The 16,615-nt window shown below is 57.3% G+C and overlaps 1 protein-coding gene across 8 annotated transcripts in view; it reads left to right on the plus strand.

Moving 5' to 3' along the window:
• CNTN4 (contactin 4) overlaps positions 1-16,615 on the plus strand; it is a 315,102-nt gene that overhangs the window by 286,252 nt on the left and 12,235 nt on the right. For 7 of the 8 annotated variants that reach the window (XM_084902270.1, XM_084902275.1, XM_084902271.1 and 4 more), the window contains 5 exons: positions 1,205-1,332; positions 9,977-10,152; positions 10,886-11,006; positions 14,228-14,386; positions 15,773-15,922. In XM_084902270.1, the coding sequence (XP_084758396.1) occupies positions 1,205-1,332; positions 9,977-10,152; positions 10,886-11,006; positions 14,228-14,386; positions 15,773-15,922 (734 nt within the window). The remainder of the gene's footprint in view (positions 1-1,204; positions 1,333-9,976; positions 10,153-10,885; positions 11,007-14,227; positions 14,387-15,772; positions 15,923-16,615) is intronic. The other variant, XM_084902274.1, reaches the window with a different exon arrangement.

Raw genomic sequence — 16,615 nt, forward strand, 5'->3', positions numbered from 1 at the left:
GTGGGAGGCTGTGGGAGGCTGTGGGAGGCCCGTGAGAAGGAGGCGGCAGAGACACGGAGGGAAGCAGCTACGGCAGATGCTGGCCCTGAGCGAGCTCTCCATGGGCCTCGTCCTTCCTCCGACCGGCCCGAGCCCGGCTGTCGGTGTCTCTGCCTCTCCCTCTCCTGCAGGGTCGCTGCAAACCGGCTTCTCTAGAAGCCTCCGTGGCCCCGGAGTCTATCGGGAGCATCACCCTCCCACCAGGTGATCGACCTCTGCCCTCATCAGGGGGTCTGGGATGCACTGTCCACACTGGCCCGTCTGCCAGAGCCGTGGTCGGCAAACTGCGGCTCTCGAGCCACATGCGGCTCTCTGGCCCCTTGAGTGTGGCTCTTCCACAAAATACCACAGCCTGGGCGAGTCTATGTTGAAGAAGTGGTGTTAGAAGAAAGTTTTAAAAAATGTGGCTTTCCAAAGAAATGTCAATCATTGTACTGTTGATGTTTGGCTCTGTGGGCGGATAGGTTTGCCGACCCCTCTGCCAGAGTCACACCATGTGTGGGATGGTTTCAGTTGTGTTTAGCTCAGTTCCTGCTTCTTCCTATAAATGCATCCATTGTCAGACATATTTCAGACATAAACATGCTTATTCACATCTCCTTTCACTGACGCTGCTTGTCCGCAAGAAAACACTTTCAACAAAAATGCGGAAAGTCAGCCATCCAGGGATTGCCCCTCCCTCCTCACTGGCTGTTTTCAGACAAACAGAATGGTGACTACAGTGAGTCACATGTCCTACTTACATGCGTTGTGAACATATATGTATATGTTCACGTGAACATGGGCAAATATCCTAAATAAAGATGAGATCATCCCTAGCCGGCATGGCTCAGTGGTTGAGCGTCAACCCATGAACCAAGTGGTCACCCATTCAATTCCGGGCTGGGGGCTCAATCCCCATTGGGGGGCGTGTGGGAGGCAGCCGATCCATGCTTCTCTCTCATCGATGTTTCTATTTCTCTCTCCCTCTCCCTTTCTCTAAAATCAAGGAAGACATATGTAAAAAATTAAAACCTTTTTCTTAAATTAAAACTTAAAAAATAAATAAATAAAGAGGAAACTGCCAGTGATGCAGCCGTGATTGATCGTGTGAAAGACGACAGAAATTTCCGCCGGTTGGTCCCTCGAGGTAAGCTCACCCCGGGGTTTATCCCTCTGATTTCAGGATCACCGTTTCAGAAGACGGGAGCCTCCGGATCGTCAACGTGACGAAAGCAGACGCCGGCAGCTACACCTGCGTGGCCACCAACCACTTCGGGACGGCGAGCAGCACGGGGAGCCTCGTGGTGAAGGGTGAGGCCCTGAGGTCGATGACGGGAACACGGGTCCTCGGTCCCATGCGGTCTGCACCGGGCACCGCTCAGCGCCCTCTGTGCCCGTGCCGCCGCTTCTGAATCAGCCCGTCCTGGCAGACACACGGGGTGGATCGTCCCGACGGGCGTGCTGGGGATGGACGTGACGGAAAGGCTCCCTCGTCTCAGAATCCCCCCGCACAGCTCTGAGGCCAGAGCCCTGCGTCCACGCGGGAGCTGTGATCAACAGCATCACCAGTCCTTCCGTTAAATCTCAAGTCCCCCTTAAGGTGACCGGACGTCCAGCTTTTGGTGGGACAGTCCCAATTTTTAACAATTTGTCCCGCGTCCCGAGGCGTTTTAAAAAAAAGTCCCAACTTTTGAAAAATCCTCGGGACCCGGGACAAATTGTTAAAAATCGAAATGTCTGGTCACCTTACTGTAGATTCCACACACGTGCCCAGGGACACAGAGCCAGCACACTGAGAGCCCACGGCTTGAAGGCTGTTTGCAGCCGATGCAGTTTCGGCAGCCACGTTGGCGATCCGTGAGGGCGCCTCCGGGGCTGAGGGGCTGAGGGGCAGGGGCTGTGGGTCAATTTATTAACGACCTCCTCCGGGCTGCTCGGCCGTCACCCCGCGACCCCCCCCCCGGCCCGTTTTGAGGGAACAGAGGTTCCCACGCACCTGGGGGTCCCCCAGGCTCCAGCACCGCACCGGCTGGCGGGCTGGGCGGAGCCCCGAGAGGGAGCTGTGGGGGGCACGGTTTTCACGGACGTGTCACCTGATGTCTGCCGCTTTACCACACGCCTCCTCCAGGATGTCTGAGTTGAAGGCATCTTGGTGATGCTCTGATGGAGGAACGTGGCGCTCTGGGGCGGAGTGAGAGGGGGGGACTCTACGAGAAGCAGAAGGGACGTGAACCTGGGAATCCTGGTCCGTGTGTCCGTAGGTTCTCTCTGCCGCGCCAGGGTTCTCTCACTCGTGTTTCTGTTTCTCCATAAGAGCTGTGCCCCGGCCGCCTCTGATCACTTCCTTCCTGCCCCCGAGTGGCCCCTCTGGGAAGGGAGAGGGCCCCCGGGGAATAACATGTTCAGAAAGAATGTTGGCCTCAATGCTGATTTCCGGAGGAACCTTAGGAATCAGCTGATTACGTATTCCGGGGTCACGTGGGAAGGTGGATAAGTCTAATCACCTGCGGAAGCCTTTTAATTCGAAACACCCGTGTGCGCGTGTGTGTGCGTGTGCGTGTGTGTGTGTGCGCGCGCACGTGTGTGTGTGTGTGTGTGTGCATGTGTGTGTGTGTGTGTGTGTGTGTGTGTGCCGGTGAAAACTGGGAAGCCCGGAGCCAGAAGTGGGTCTGTGTTTAGAATGACGTCCGTGATCTCAGTCTATTAATTATCCACTCGGGGCCCTGGCATCGGCGACTCTGACCGCATGTTCTCTCTGCTCACGGGGTAAAGGGGCAGGCGTAGAGGGCGCTGGGAAAACACACTCCAGTGGAGCCCTTTGCTAATGTCTGTGACCTCAGCCAGGAAGGGGGAGTGACCAGCCAGGACCTGGGCAGCCCTCAGCCAGGAAGAGGGGCCCAGTGACCAGCCAGGACCCGGGCATCTGAGCTGTCAGGCTGAGCTCGTTGTGGGCTCAGTCCCCAGTGGGGGGTGTGCAGGAGGCAGCTGATGGATGTTTCCTCTTGCATCCATATTTCTCTCTCCCTCTCTCTCTCTCTCTTCTAAAAATCAATTTAAAAATCTTTTCAAAAAATTTTTGAAGACCATTAATTGTAGAAATAAGAACACAAGTATTGGTTTTAAAAAAAAAATGTTGTCATTTTATATCTGTACAACCCAAATTTAAAAGAAGACCCGAGTGGGGCTCCTTCCACAGGGTCAGACACCACAGCCAACATCACCCGTACGGGGTCTGCATCCCAGCTTCTCTCCCAGACGCCGTAGGACAGATAAAACCTAACCAGCGGTGCTACTGAACTCCTTAATCCAAACACTCCCCTTAAGGAAAACACTCCGTTGTAGAATGAAGCTGGTGGCTTGTTTCCTAAGGTGTGCTTATCCTTCGAAATCAACAAAGCAAACCAGGCCCACGGAAGACGAGGCCACTTCATGGAGCATGAGGCCCATGGCGTCCTCTTCCGGTGCTGACTCTGCTGAATTGGACGGTCACCGCCAACAGCCAGAGAGCAGCGCATGGGACATACCCGCCTCCCGGCACCGCGGGCCGCGCTGCCCACTGGGCGTCATGGGCCGTGCTCATCTCATCGCCGTCTCCCAGTCAGGACGACGTGGCTGTGGCTGTGATGAAGCCTTTCTGGAGAGGAAGGGGATATTGAGGAGCATAGATCACTGACCTTCCTCTGTGACCCCCTCCGGGCCCGTCCCCGGCTTTATTAAGGTGATGTATTTCCCAAACACATCATTAGGAGCCCGCGGCTTCCTCGGGTGCCTCTGTCCAGCTTCCATCGGTCATCTGCAAGCCGCTCCCCTCCTGGGGAGGGAGGGGGTTTGGGCTGAGCTTTTCTGTCCACAAAACGCTGGCAATACAGTTTGTTTCCAGCGAGGCTGTGTTTTGTTTAGTTTGGTTTTGTTTTATAAATTCCACAGCCGAGGTGGGTTTAAATGGCTAATTGTGTGATCAATTGACAAAAGGAAGTAAAATTAAGCCCTTTTGTCCTCTGTGCCTTCATACCGGCACTTCCTGTGGTCTGAGAGCACAGCTCGGTCATACAGAAGGGTTTCATGGGCACATGCCCTCTAGAAGCAGAGGTGAGTGTGTGTGTGTGTGTGTGTGTGTGTGTGTGATCATCTGTCTGCAATTTCAAGGTGATCCTATAGGGAAGCCAGCACTTGGTCCCAACTCTGTAAAGAATACTGGGGCTCAGTGGTTGAGCATCGACCTGTGAACCAGGAGGTCACGGTTCGATTCCCGGTCAGGGCGCATGCCCGGGTTGCAGACTCCATTCCCAGTAGGGGGGCGTGCAGGAGGCAGCCGATCCATGATTCTCTCTCATCATTGATGTTTCTCTCTCTCTCTCTCTCTCTTCTCTCTCTCTCTGTCTCTCTCCCCCCCTCCCTTTCTCCTTCTTCTCTCTCTCTCTGTCTCTCTCCCCCCCCTCCCTTTCTCCTTCCCTACCACCCTCCCTTCTTCTCTATCTAAAAGTCAATAAAAACATTTTTTAAGGGAAAAAATATATAGTTTTATCTCTCACAAACCCTGAGCCAGAGAAGACACGTGTGAGAATAATTCATGAGCGACTCTCCCCTTCCTCTCCTGATATCTGTTCCCGGTGCCAGAGGCAGGCGGGTAGCCCCACCTCGCCGTGATTCCATTTCTCTGGTTGTCAAAGGCAATCACATCTGAGCAAACCGCCCCAAAGACCCAGGGCCTCTGGGTTAAATACCGAATCTGAGCAGGATGAGAGCGAGTTAATTGGCATCTCCATCATCGCTCCCTGATGGACTCCAGCGAGGTCCTTTCTGAAAGGTGAGGATGGGTGTCTTTTTCATGGTTGTTACTCCTCAACCCGAGGACATTTTTCCATGGATTTTTTTTTAAGAGAGAGTGGGAGGGAGGCGGAGAGACCGAGAAACATCGATGTGCGAGAGATGCATCGATGGGTTGCCTCCCACAACCAGGCCGGCCAGGGATCGAGCCTGCAACCAAGGTACGTGCCCTTGAGTGGAATCGAACCTGAGACCCTTCCGTCCACAGGCCGATGCTCTATCCACTGAGCCACACCGGCAGGGCGGATGGTCGTCTCTCTTCTGCAGCCATTTGAAGAGCTCAGGGTGGATGCCTGGAGGTGGGAGAGGAAACGCCAGCGCCGTGGCCTTTGCCGTGGCCTCTGACGTGGCCTCTGACGTGCCTCCAGCGCTCCCACAATCCGTGTGGGCAAGCCACTCTGGGGTCGTCCGTAGATGGGTGCACGGCCCGGCAAACGAGCGAGGGGGCGCTGTTTCACGGGGGTCTGTCCGCGGTGCTGGCGAAGGGAAGTCTGTGCATAGCATTTCCCAGGGGTCTGTCAGTGAGAGCCAACGTCACTGTGCCCACACCTCCCGCTGCCCCACACCCCTCCTCCGTCCCCACCAGTGACCGAGCGCGGCCCTCACAGTGCCTCCCTCTGCATCCCGCTCCCGCCCCTAAAGACCTGCCTCCAGCCGGGCCTTGCTTTCCGAGCCGCCGAGGCCTGAGAGATTAGTGGCTGGTTCTCAGAACCAGTAAATCACGGCTTTATATCCGCTTCTTATATTTATGGTGTTTACCCCCCGTGCATGGATTATAACAGCCACAAATCTGCGCTCTCCGCGGCGAGAAGCCCCAGCTGGCGCGGCGTCTGGCCCCGTGGCCGTTCCGTGGTCCGAGGCCACGGCGTGGCGGCCGGGCCTGCGATCGATCCCGGGGTGACCGGTGCTCTATCCGGGGTGGCACCAGGCTCCCAGGTACCGGATTGACCTTCTGGCGAGATGGCCGTCATTCCTTCTGGCAGAGCCGTCCGTGCCCGGAGGACGGTGTCTGCTGCTCTGAATCCATAGCCTCCTCCGGAGGGGCCCCGGCCCGCGGTGATGGGCGGCGTCCGGCCCGCAGGACGCTGTCGTCTGTCAGATCCCCTGGTTCGATCCGGAGCACACGGAGCGGAGCTGCCCTGATTGGGACACAGTTTGCAGGACAGCAGGGGGGGTCAGGGGGACGGATGCTCGCGTGCTGCCCGGGAGAGGGGACACCGAGGGGGTGAGAACCCACCCCGCTCGCAGGCCGGCCGGAGCACAGGGGTTGACGTGGGACAGAGGCAGCCGTGAAATGGGCTGGGCCCGGCGCCAGAGGGGGGCAGGGAGGGAGCGTCCGTAGGCTGCTGTGTGGTTCTTCATCCCAACGCGAGGGAGCCAGCGGCACTGTGCACAGACTGGGCCTCAGAGCTGAGCCTGGGCTGTGGGGTGTGCCAGGCTCTGCCCCCTGCCGCGTCTTTTTCGCTGTTTCTCTGCGTCTCCGTCTCTTCCCTCTGCTCCCCGCTCCCACCCTCCCTCACTCCGCCGTCCTCTGCATGGAGGACATGCAGGTTTCAGACAATCTGATGTGACTTCAGATTTCTGTCCCCTGGGCCGAACTTCAAAGGCAGGGAGAGCCGTAAACATCTCTCTGAACACAAACTAATTTGTAAGCTTCTCCCTGCCTCCCTGGCCCTCCGCCGACTCCCTGCTCTCTCTGGACGGGCAGCTCCCGGTGGAGGAGCAGGCTCCCGGGGCTGGGGTGGGCCCAGAGAATGTGGGGACCCCCACGCCCGCCCCAAGGGCAGTTCTTCCCGGCAGCAGGGTGCCGCCTGCCTCTTTCACTCTCATCCTCAAAGCGAGGAGCAGGCACAGACCCCGCGTGGAGAGCGCGCCTCCGTTCACGCTCCTCCTTGGACCGCGTTGACTGTGCCAGGTCAGGCGCTGGGCCGAGCGATCCCACCGGAGCAATCTCTCCGGCAGCGAGCTCACGCCTCACCCGCCACGCCGCCCATGGGGCGTCCGGCAGGGCCCAGGGTGTTCATCCAGTCCATCCTGGAGGGTTTCCAGGAAAAAAAAAAGTGCACTGGGAATGACTGACCACCACAAGCCGGACAGGAGTGGCCCAGACTGTGGGGGGTGGGGTTTGCTGGATTTTGTTCTGCAGAAAGCTGTATGCATTCTTCCTGCATCGGGCAGGGGCAGGGTAGCAGAGAGCATCCGCCAGGTAGGAAGCCCCTCTGTCTAAGCTACTCCTGCTGCTCCGTAACTTTTCCTCGAATCCACCAGCCAACGAAGAAATACCGCTTTAGAACCTGAGCATCAGTGCCGGCCTGTGTGGCTCCCTGGCTGGGCGTCGACCCGTGAACCAGGAGGTCAGGGGTCCATTCCCCGTCAGGGCTCATGCCCAGTAGGGGCGTGCAGGAGGCTGCCAGCCGACCCGTGATTCTCTCTTACCATGGATGTCTCTTCCTCCCTTTCCCTCTCCCTTCCTCTCTCTGAAACCAATAAAAACGTGTTTTTTAAGAAGAGAATGAGCATTAGTGCCAGTTTCCCAGATGCTGACTCCCGGGGAGGAGGAACCCGAGAACCAGCAGAGAGGAGGCTGCTCCTTCCGCTGTGGCAGCAGCGCCACCTGCTGGCCAGATGCGGTTCTTCCCGGGTTCTGCTTGGCCACAGGCAGGCTGGCCCCGGGCTGGCTGTCACCTGCGTCTGGCCGTGACCAAGGAAGGCACCGTCTGTGGCACCCCGTCCTTGCCTCGAGGGGCGCAGGCCATTGCTTTTGTGGTTTTGGGAGATCATCCCTCACTCTGTCTCTGTGCACACAGCCAGCTGCCGCCAGGGGATTTGATCTCACAGACACGGGCGGGGCTCCTGTGGGATCCTTTCACCCAGGGACTCACTGGCCGGCGCCTTGGCCCCTCTTGGACACACTTCCTCATCGGTGAAGGGGGGACGATAAACGTGCCCGCTTGTTAAGAATACATGAAACAGCCGAAACCCGTGTGGCTCAGTGGATAGAGTGTCGGCCTGAGGACTGAAAGGTCCCGGGTTCGATTCTGGTCAAGGGCATGTACCGTGGTTGCAGGCACATCCCCAGTAGGGGGTATGCAAGAGGCAGCTAATCGATGATTCTCTCTCATAGATGTTTCTAACTCTCTATCCCTTTCCCTTCCTCTCTATAAAAAAAATCAATAAAATATTTTTTTTAAAAGAATACATGAAACAGTCCTTGTGAAGCACGCAACACGGTGCTGGGCTGCCACACACAAGGCACGCTTGGTGGGTTCGCCTGCCAATGAGTGACACCTGCCCTGCAGCACCAGTGGACAGCTGGGTAAAGTGGACTTAGGCAGCATGTCGCCAAAAGGAAACCACAGACACATACAAGGTGCACCTGTTACTAATGCGGATTTTTTCCAATAGATGGAGTTACATGTATGTTGATATATATGTGATCTGATATGTATGCTGTTTTGTTGTATTGACAACAAGCTTCAAAATTTTCCTATGTCAAATTTGCTGAAGGTGTCAACATCATAGATATTTTTACGCTTAAAAATGTCAAATTTTGTGCCAAAAAAAAGAACATTTGTGGGAAGTTTTAATTCATTACTTTATTTTGAAGAAAATGTTATCGTATACTTCGAGAAGCTTATGGTAAACATGCTGCATCTCAAGATACTTGTGAATGCTGATTTAAATGCTTTTAAAGTGACGATTTCAATGTGAAAGACAAAGAACGTCCAGGTCAACAAAAAAAATTTGAAGACCAACAATGACAAGCATTATTGGATGAAGGTACATGTCAAACTCAAAAACAACTTGCAGAAAGATTAAACGTTGCTCAGCAAACAATTTCTGATCGTTTACAAGCAATGGGAAAGATTTAAAGGAAGGAAAATGGGTGCCACATCAATTGAACGAAAGACAAATGGAAAATCGAAAAGTCATCAGTAAAATGTTGCTTCAACGGCACGAAAGAAAGTCTCTTTTGCATTGAATTGTGACTGGCGATGAAAAGTGGATTTATTTTGAGAATCCCAAACACACAAAGTCATGGGTTGATCCAGGCCAAGACCAAATCGCTTCAGAAGGAACACGATGCTCTGCATTTGGTGGGATCAGGAAAGTGTGGTGTATTGTGAGTTTCTACAACTAGGTGACACCATTAATACTGATCACTATGGACAACAAATCATCAATTGGAACCACGCTTTATTGTGGAACAACCAGAATGGGCCAGAAGACACGGCAAAATAATTTTGCTTCATGATGACGCACCATCACACACTTCAAAACCAGTTAAAGACACATTAAAAGATCTTGCTGGGAAATATTAACCCACCCGCCATATTCACCAGACCTTGCTCCTTCAGGTGACCGCTTGTTCTGATCAATGGCACACGCACTTTCTGAGCAGCACTTCAAAACGTACGAAGAAGTGGAAAATTGGGTCTCTGGATGGTTTGCTTCAAAACAAGAAAAGTTCGATTGGGGCGGTATCCATCAATTACCTGAAAGATGGGGAAATGTGTAGCTTGCGATGGACATCACTTTGAATAAAGCACTTTTAATGTTTCTCTTGAAATTATCGTGTTTTCTTTGATGACAAAATCAGCCATTATTAACTGGTATGCCTAGTATAATTGTAGCTAGGAACTATTCATGGATGGGTGAGGAAAATTTTAAATTCAAAAATGATCCGGGACATGTTCTGTCAAAAGGGAGTGATTCCTAGACTTTTGCTTAGAATCATCCTAAGGTGATTTGCTCTCCACTCCTTTCCTCACTAAGAATGAAAAATATCCAGCCCGGTCGGCGTGGCTCCGTGGTTGAGCATCAATCTACGAACCAGGAGGTGATGGTTCGATTCCCAGTCAGGGCACATGCCTGGGTTGCAGGCTCGATCCCCAGTGTGGGGCGTGCAGAAGGCAGCTGACCATGATTCTCTCTCCTCATTGATGTTTCTCTCTCTCTCCCTCTCCGTTCCTCCTTGAAGTTAGTAAAATTATTTTTTTTTATGTCCTCCTGGCCCGAATCTGAGGGTTGGGGTCACAGCCTGAGAAACAATAGCGTGAGGCTCCGGAATCGGCGTGCTCCTGCCCGCGCCCCAGCCTGTGTCCTCTCCCTTGCCTCCGCTCCGCAGACCCCACCAGGGTGACGGCGCCCCCCGCCAGCATGGACGTCACCGTCGGGGAGAGCATCGTCCTCACCTGCCAGGTGAGGCAGGACCACTCGCTGGACATCGTGTTCACCTGGTCGTTCAACGGCCACCGGATAGACTTCGACCGGGACGGGGACCACTTCGAACGGGTCGGAGGGGTAAGTGTTGAGGCCACGCTGTCCGCAGGACCCCCCCCTGGAAAAGAAACGCAAAGTGAGTCTTTTTTTTTTTTTTAATTTCCCTTAATATGTTCTTATTGATTTCAGGGAGGAAGGGAGAGGGAGAGAGAGAAACATCAGTGATGAGAGAGAATCATGGATCGGCTGCCTCCTGCACGCCCCACACTGGGGATCAAACCCTCAACCCGGGCATCCCCCGCTGACTGGGAATCGAACCCTAACCTCCTGGTTCATAGGTTGAGGCTCAACCACTGAGCCACGCCGGCTGGGCTCTTCCGTGCACTTTTTAAAACAGAAGTCAAGTACCAAGTTGTATGCTTTTAATTACCTTCAAAGCCACCGTGATCGATGTCGCCGAGATTAACTATAGATCTCCCAAATTTGTGGCCCATTTGTCACTTCCAATGAGCTGTGCCCCAGCCAGAGTGGATGGGCCCAAGCATTCTTCCTCCCACTCTCCATAACCCACGTGCTTCGAACCCCGGTGGCAAGGGAGGCTCACAGAAGCTAGACCCCTGCAGTCCAGTCCCCGGTGTGTCCGCACAAGCTGGGGTCCTCCTGGCCGGGCCGCCTCCCTGTTTGCAGTCGGCTGCAGCTGGCATCCCTCATGTGCCCGCCCGCCAGGGGGAAGTCAGCCCGCTGGCCGCAGTGTCCTCTGTGATAACGGTGTTTGGAACTCATTAAGGACTAATTGTGGCCACTCCTTTATCAGCAGGATTCAGCTGGGGATTTGATGATCCGGAACATCCAGCTGAAGCATGCTGGGAAATACGTCTGCACGGTCCAGACCAGCGTGGACCAGCTGTCCGCGGCGGCCGACCTCATCGTCAGAGGTATGGTGGGGGAGCGGGGCTGGCTTTGGGTCTTAAAATAGTTCCGTGGCATCTTCTCCGGCACAGACTTCTACAACCTCCTGCGGTTCACAATGAAAGTCAGAAGGGACACAGGGGAGCGAGGGGCGGGCAGTCTCCCCAGGTTCTGCTCATCTGTATCTCACAGGAGATGAGCCAATGGCCACTCTGTGTCAGAGGTCACTCCTGGGCGTGGCCGGCTCGCACTGTGCTTTCTTATGTTTCATCGGAGCTAACCCCGATTCGTGTCTGAGGCCAGGGCTGGAGGAGTGGCCGTGTGCCCTTGTCCCCAGCTCCCCCAGTTTCCTCCTTCCTCGGTGCAGTGAACAGCTGTGGCCCGGGCGCACCTGCTGACGCTAGGGTTGTCATGTAGCTGGGAGTTCATGTGCAAACACAGCGGTGGGGATTCCGTGGCCTGACCGCAGCCGCGGGGTCAGTTAACTTCTCTTGGCAGTTCAAGTTGGTAATTCCCTCACATCCCCCTGCTGAGCCACACTGATGGACTCCATGCCAAGCCCCACAAAGCATTCTGTAAGGGAACAAGTGCATGGACCTTTAAGAAATACGTTTGGCTCAGGAGATAGAGTGTCAGCCTGCGGACTAAAAGGTCCCAGGTTCGATTCCTGTCAAGGGCATGTACCTCGGTTGCGGGCACATCCCCAGTAGGGGGTGTGCAAGAGGCAGCTGACCGATGTGTCTCTCTCATCGATGTTTCTAACTCTCTATTCCCTCTCTCTTTCTCTCTGTAAAAAATCAATAAAAAAATATACATATTAAAAACAATACGTTTAAATTCAACGTAAAAATCTTCCTGAACTGGTGTTTGCACCAGCGTGCACGGTGGTTTTCTAGCCCATGCAGAGGGAAGCCTTTCAGAGCATCAAACGGAGATCTCACCATCATCTCTTCTACCTGGACCCCGCCCTGGGGTTCGGGGGAGGCCCCTTGGGCCAGCAGCACTGGGGCTGCAGGGAATGGGACCGGGGCTGTGAGGTGTGCAGGCGGTGAGCCTCAGCACGCAGCCCCGGGTTCCTGAGCCACAGCAAGCTTCTCTCTCCAGGCCAGACGTCAGGGGGATGAGAGGGAGTTACCAACTCGAACTGTCAAGAGAAGTTAACTGTCCGCTTTGGTTCCCCTTTCAACGGCCTTTCGAACCCGCTCGGTGATGGCGCCGATGAGGGGCGATGAGGGAAAGACACTTCCGGCCGGGGGCGTAGCCACCCGCAGCATCACTCACGGGAGCGTGTTTATTTCCACTTGAACATCACGCACGCCGGCCTGCTCTCCCCCTGGGGACAAAAGAATTCGGTGGCTGAGAATTTATCCTCTATTTAATTAGGGTAATGTTCACATCAGCAGTTTAAACGCCAATAAATTACGCTAATAAAAATTTAAATCGGCGAGACTTGAAGTCCTTAAATGATATTGTATACTTCATTTCACAGAAAATAACATTAAGCGTCAGGAGAAATTCGCCAACGCAGCCTAAAAGGAAAGCCGGTCTAATCAGTTCCCGGGGCCACCGGGGGAGTGCGCCCCTCTAGGCCGCAGCCCCCGCTCCGTCTCCTCTGCGGGCCGGGCCTCCTGAGGGTCCCCGGGGCCCCTGCCCTGCCCCCGGGGAGTTCCGTGTGACCCCATCCGGCTGTGAGTCCGGCTCGGACACCCTAGGTCCGCCAGGCATCACCTGAGTTACTCCCTCGCCACCGACGTCGGTCCCTCCCGGGAGGGCCCAGGGCCGCGGGCATCAGGCAGCGTCCCCTCTGAAGCATGACAAGCCCTGACCACGGGAACTCGCTGTTCCGAGGACCGGCGTTGGCTCGTTGCGTGGTTTTGAAAGAACGGCCCCACTTCCCCACAACAAAGCTGGTCAGCGTTACATAACGCCATAGCTACGTGGGGCGATGGGGAGGGGTAGCGGGGGGGGGGGGGGGGGGTTGTGACTCAAAGAGCCTGAAGGTCCTATCTTATCTCCAGCGGCCAAGGTCACGCCACCCTGCGCTTCCTTCTCAGCCGCTGCCTGCCTGCCTGCGGGCTCAGGTCCCGCCTGTGGCTCTGTGCATGGAGGGGTTTGGGGGACTCTGGTCTGCCTCCGGGGCTCTGATTGTGAAGGCATGAAGGAGCCTCGTTGGGGGGGGGAGGGAGAGGAGGAGGGGAAGGGGGAGGTCAGGATGCAACGGCCGGCGAGGAAAAGACCCTGCGTCTGGACTTTATCTGGTTCATAAGGTCCCAGGACAAAGGTGGCCCTGGTTCTATGGAGGTGGCATTGGATGGACAGGCTGATATGTCACCGTGGAAAACCAGTCACCCCAGTGCCCAGATCCCAGCCCCTCCCTTCAGTGGAGGGGGAGGAGGGAAAGCTAATCAGTTCACGGGGCCACCAGATGAGCACGCTCAGTAATGGCCCTCTGCAGGGTCAGGGCCCAGGCTGCAGGGACAGGCCCAGGCTGCAGGGACAGGCCCAGGCTTCAGGGACAGGGCCCAGGCTGCAGGGACAGGGCCAGGCTGCAGGGACAGGGCCCAGGCGGCAGGGACAGGGACAGGCTGCAGGGACAGGGCCCCAGGCTGCAGGGACAGGGCCCAGGCTGCAGGGACAGGCCCAGGCGGCAGGGACAGGGCCCAGGCGGCAGGGACAGGGACAGGCTGCAGGGACAGGGCTCAGGCTGCAGGGACAGGGCCCCAGGCTGCAGGGACAGGCCCAGGCTGCGGGGACAGGCCCAGGCTGCAGGGTCAGGGCCCAGGCTGCAGGGACAGGGCCCAGGTGGCAGGGACAGGGCCCAGGCGGCAGGGACAGGGCCCAGGCGGCAGGGACAGGGCCCCAGGCTGCACCTCGGGCCAGGGACTGCTGCCCCAGCTGACAGTGCTCTGGCAAAGCCCAGCCTGAGAGGCGCTGGGGCCTTCCCAGCTGCGCCCACACACACAGGCTTGTGTTTGCTCTTCTTTAGGGACAGGTTGGGGGGGGGTCGACCCCATGAGTCTTCCCTGTTGTACTGTGAGCCCTGGAGGGGGCAGGCGTGTCTCCTTCGTCTCGGGTTTTGGCCCCGGAGAATGGGGCGCCTGGTGGCGCTCAGTAAGGAACTGACGCGGGGCAGGGGGCCGTGGCGGGGGGATGAACGGTGGAGGAGCCGGGCCCCGCCCCGTCACGTGATCCCTTTCTCGGATGCGTGGACACACTGGGCACCTCTGAGGGTCTCCCTCTCCGGCAGGTCCCCCGGGGCCCCCCGAGGCCGTGACCATCGACGAGATCACCGACACCACCGCCCAGCTCTCCTGGCGCCCCGGGCCCGACAACCACAGCCCCGTCACCCTGTACGTCGTGCAGGCCCGGACGCCGTTCTCCGTGGGCTGGCAGGCCGTCAGCACAGGTACCGCCGGGCCGGGCCGGGCGGGTCCCCCAGGCCGCCCGACGCTCGGCGTCCCCGGGAATCACGGGCAGCAGAGGCCGGGGGCGCGCAGACACGGCTCGATGACAGCCGCCGAGGGCGCGCTGTGGCCGTGTTCCCCAGGTCTCAGCCGCTGTGCTAGCATTTACTTAATGTTGTTGCTTTCTCCTTTTTGAATCCTCACCCGAGGGTATTTCTTTCATTGCTTTTTAGAGAGAGTGGGAGGGAGGGAGGGACAGAGAGGGAGAGAAACATTGATGTGAGAGAGACGCATCCATTGGTTGCCTCTCACATGAGCCCTGACCAGGGTCGGGGATGGAACCTGCATCCCAGGTCCATGCCCTTGACCCTTGACCTGGAATCGAACCGGAGCCCCTGCGGTGTGGTTATATTAAAAACGTGTGAGCTGGCCGTGCCCTCGCTGACCTGTCAGGACCTCCAGGTTGACCTGTGTGTTATTTCATTTCGGTTTCATTGTGGGGGGTGGACGGAGAGGGACAAGCCAGTAGTTAATGGGAGCAAGCCACCCACCCCCCTCGCCCGAGGCCGGCTGTGGGGCCTGGATGCTGGCAGGAGGAATGACGGAGCCTGTGCCCAGGTTCCTGCAGTTCGGAGGAGTCACGTGACTCTCACAGCCCCCTTTGCTCTCACGTCACTCCGCCAGCTTCGCAAGTGGGATTCTGTGTGTGCCTTGCATGGCGGTCCTGAGCCCCAGGCGGCTCAGGAAGGGAGCTGGGAGCGGCGTTAGCGCTGAACTGTGGCCCGGCCGCTGGCCAGCAGCCCTCCGCAGCCTCTGTCGTCTCTCTCCGCGGTGGGCGTGGCAGGAGCTGTTTACAGGCAGAGGAGAGGGTTGTGACATTGGTTACCGACAGGAAGTGCTGCACAGACGTGATGCAGAGAGGAGGCGGGAGAGGTGGGGGAAGGGGGTGCTGAGGATGGTGCATACAACACAACGGGGATTTACTGAGAACTTAGTACATGCCACATGCTCTGTAGTGGCTCCTCATGGGTTCTCTCAGTGTGCTGGGATAGATGCTGTTATTAACCTTATTGTGTGGTGAGGAAAACAAGGCCTCAGGCCCCCTACAGCGCCCTCAGGCCCCCCACAGTGCACTGAGACCCCCACGGCGCCCTCAGACCCCCCACAGCGCCCCCAGGACCCCCCACCGCGCCCTCAGGCCCCCCACAGTGCACTGAGACCCCCCACGGCGCCCTCAGACCCCCCACAGCGCCCCCAGGACCCCCCACCGCGCCCTCAGGCCCCCCACAGTGCACTGAGACCCCCCACAGCCCTGAGCACCGTTCGGCAGGGAGGGGGAGGGGGAGGGTGCCGCCTGCCCAGCACGGGTGCCCCCTGCTGTCTTCCAGTGCCCGATGTCATCGACGGGAGGACATTCACGGCGACCGTGGTGGGTCTGAACCCGTGGGTGGAGTACGAGTTCCGCACGGTGGCCGCCAACGCCATCGGGATCGGGGAGCCCAGCGCCCCCTCGGAGAAGCGGAGGACGGAGGAGGCCCGTGAGTAACCCCGACACGGCGGGCTCGGCTTCCCGGCACCAGCCCCGGAGCCCCTGAGCACACCCTCCCCCGCGTCAGGACCTCGGCCAGCAGCCCTGCCCCCAGCTGCCCCGGCGGCTTCAACCAGGAGCTGAGCCCCCCTCACCCGCCCCCCCCCCCGGGGGGGCGCTGTGCTGAGCCCCTCGAGGCCAGCTCTTCCTCATCGGCCCGCCTGTCACCCAGCCCCGCCTGCCAGGAGCTGTCTTCTCTTTTAAATATATTTTTATTTACTTCAGGAGAGAGAGAGAAGCATCAACGATGAGAGAGAATCGCTGATCGGCTGCCTCCTGCATGCCTCACATGGGGGATGGAGCCTGCAACCCAGGCATGTGCCCTGACGGGGAATCGAACCCTGACCTCCTGGTTCATAGGCCCATGCTCAACCACTGAGCCACGCCGGCGGGGCCAGGAGCTGTCTTTTTAAGGCGCATCCCACGTTGCAAATGACTCAACTCAGAAATCGCCCGTGGCAACGAGGGAGCTGTTCACAGAAGCCCAGGCCCATTCCCTTGGGCCATAAGCCACCCAGGGCTGGGGTCCCGTGACTCCCAGGGCCCAGTTGGCAGTTTCACCTGTCTCTTCCCCCGATGCCCTCCCCCCCACACCCACACACACACACACACACACACACACACCTCATGTCTGCAGCTTCTG

This window comes from Pipistrellus hanaki, assembly GCF_964339955.1.
Source record: "Pipistrellus hanaki genome assembly, chromosome: 13".
Lineage (NCBI taxonomy): Eukaryota > Metazoa > Chordata > Mammalia > Chiroptera > Vespertilionidae > Pipistrellus > Pipistrellus hanaki.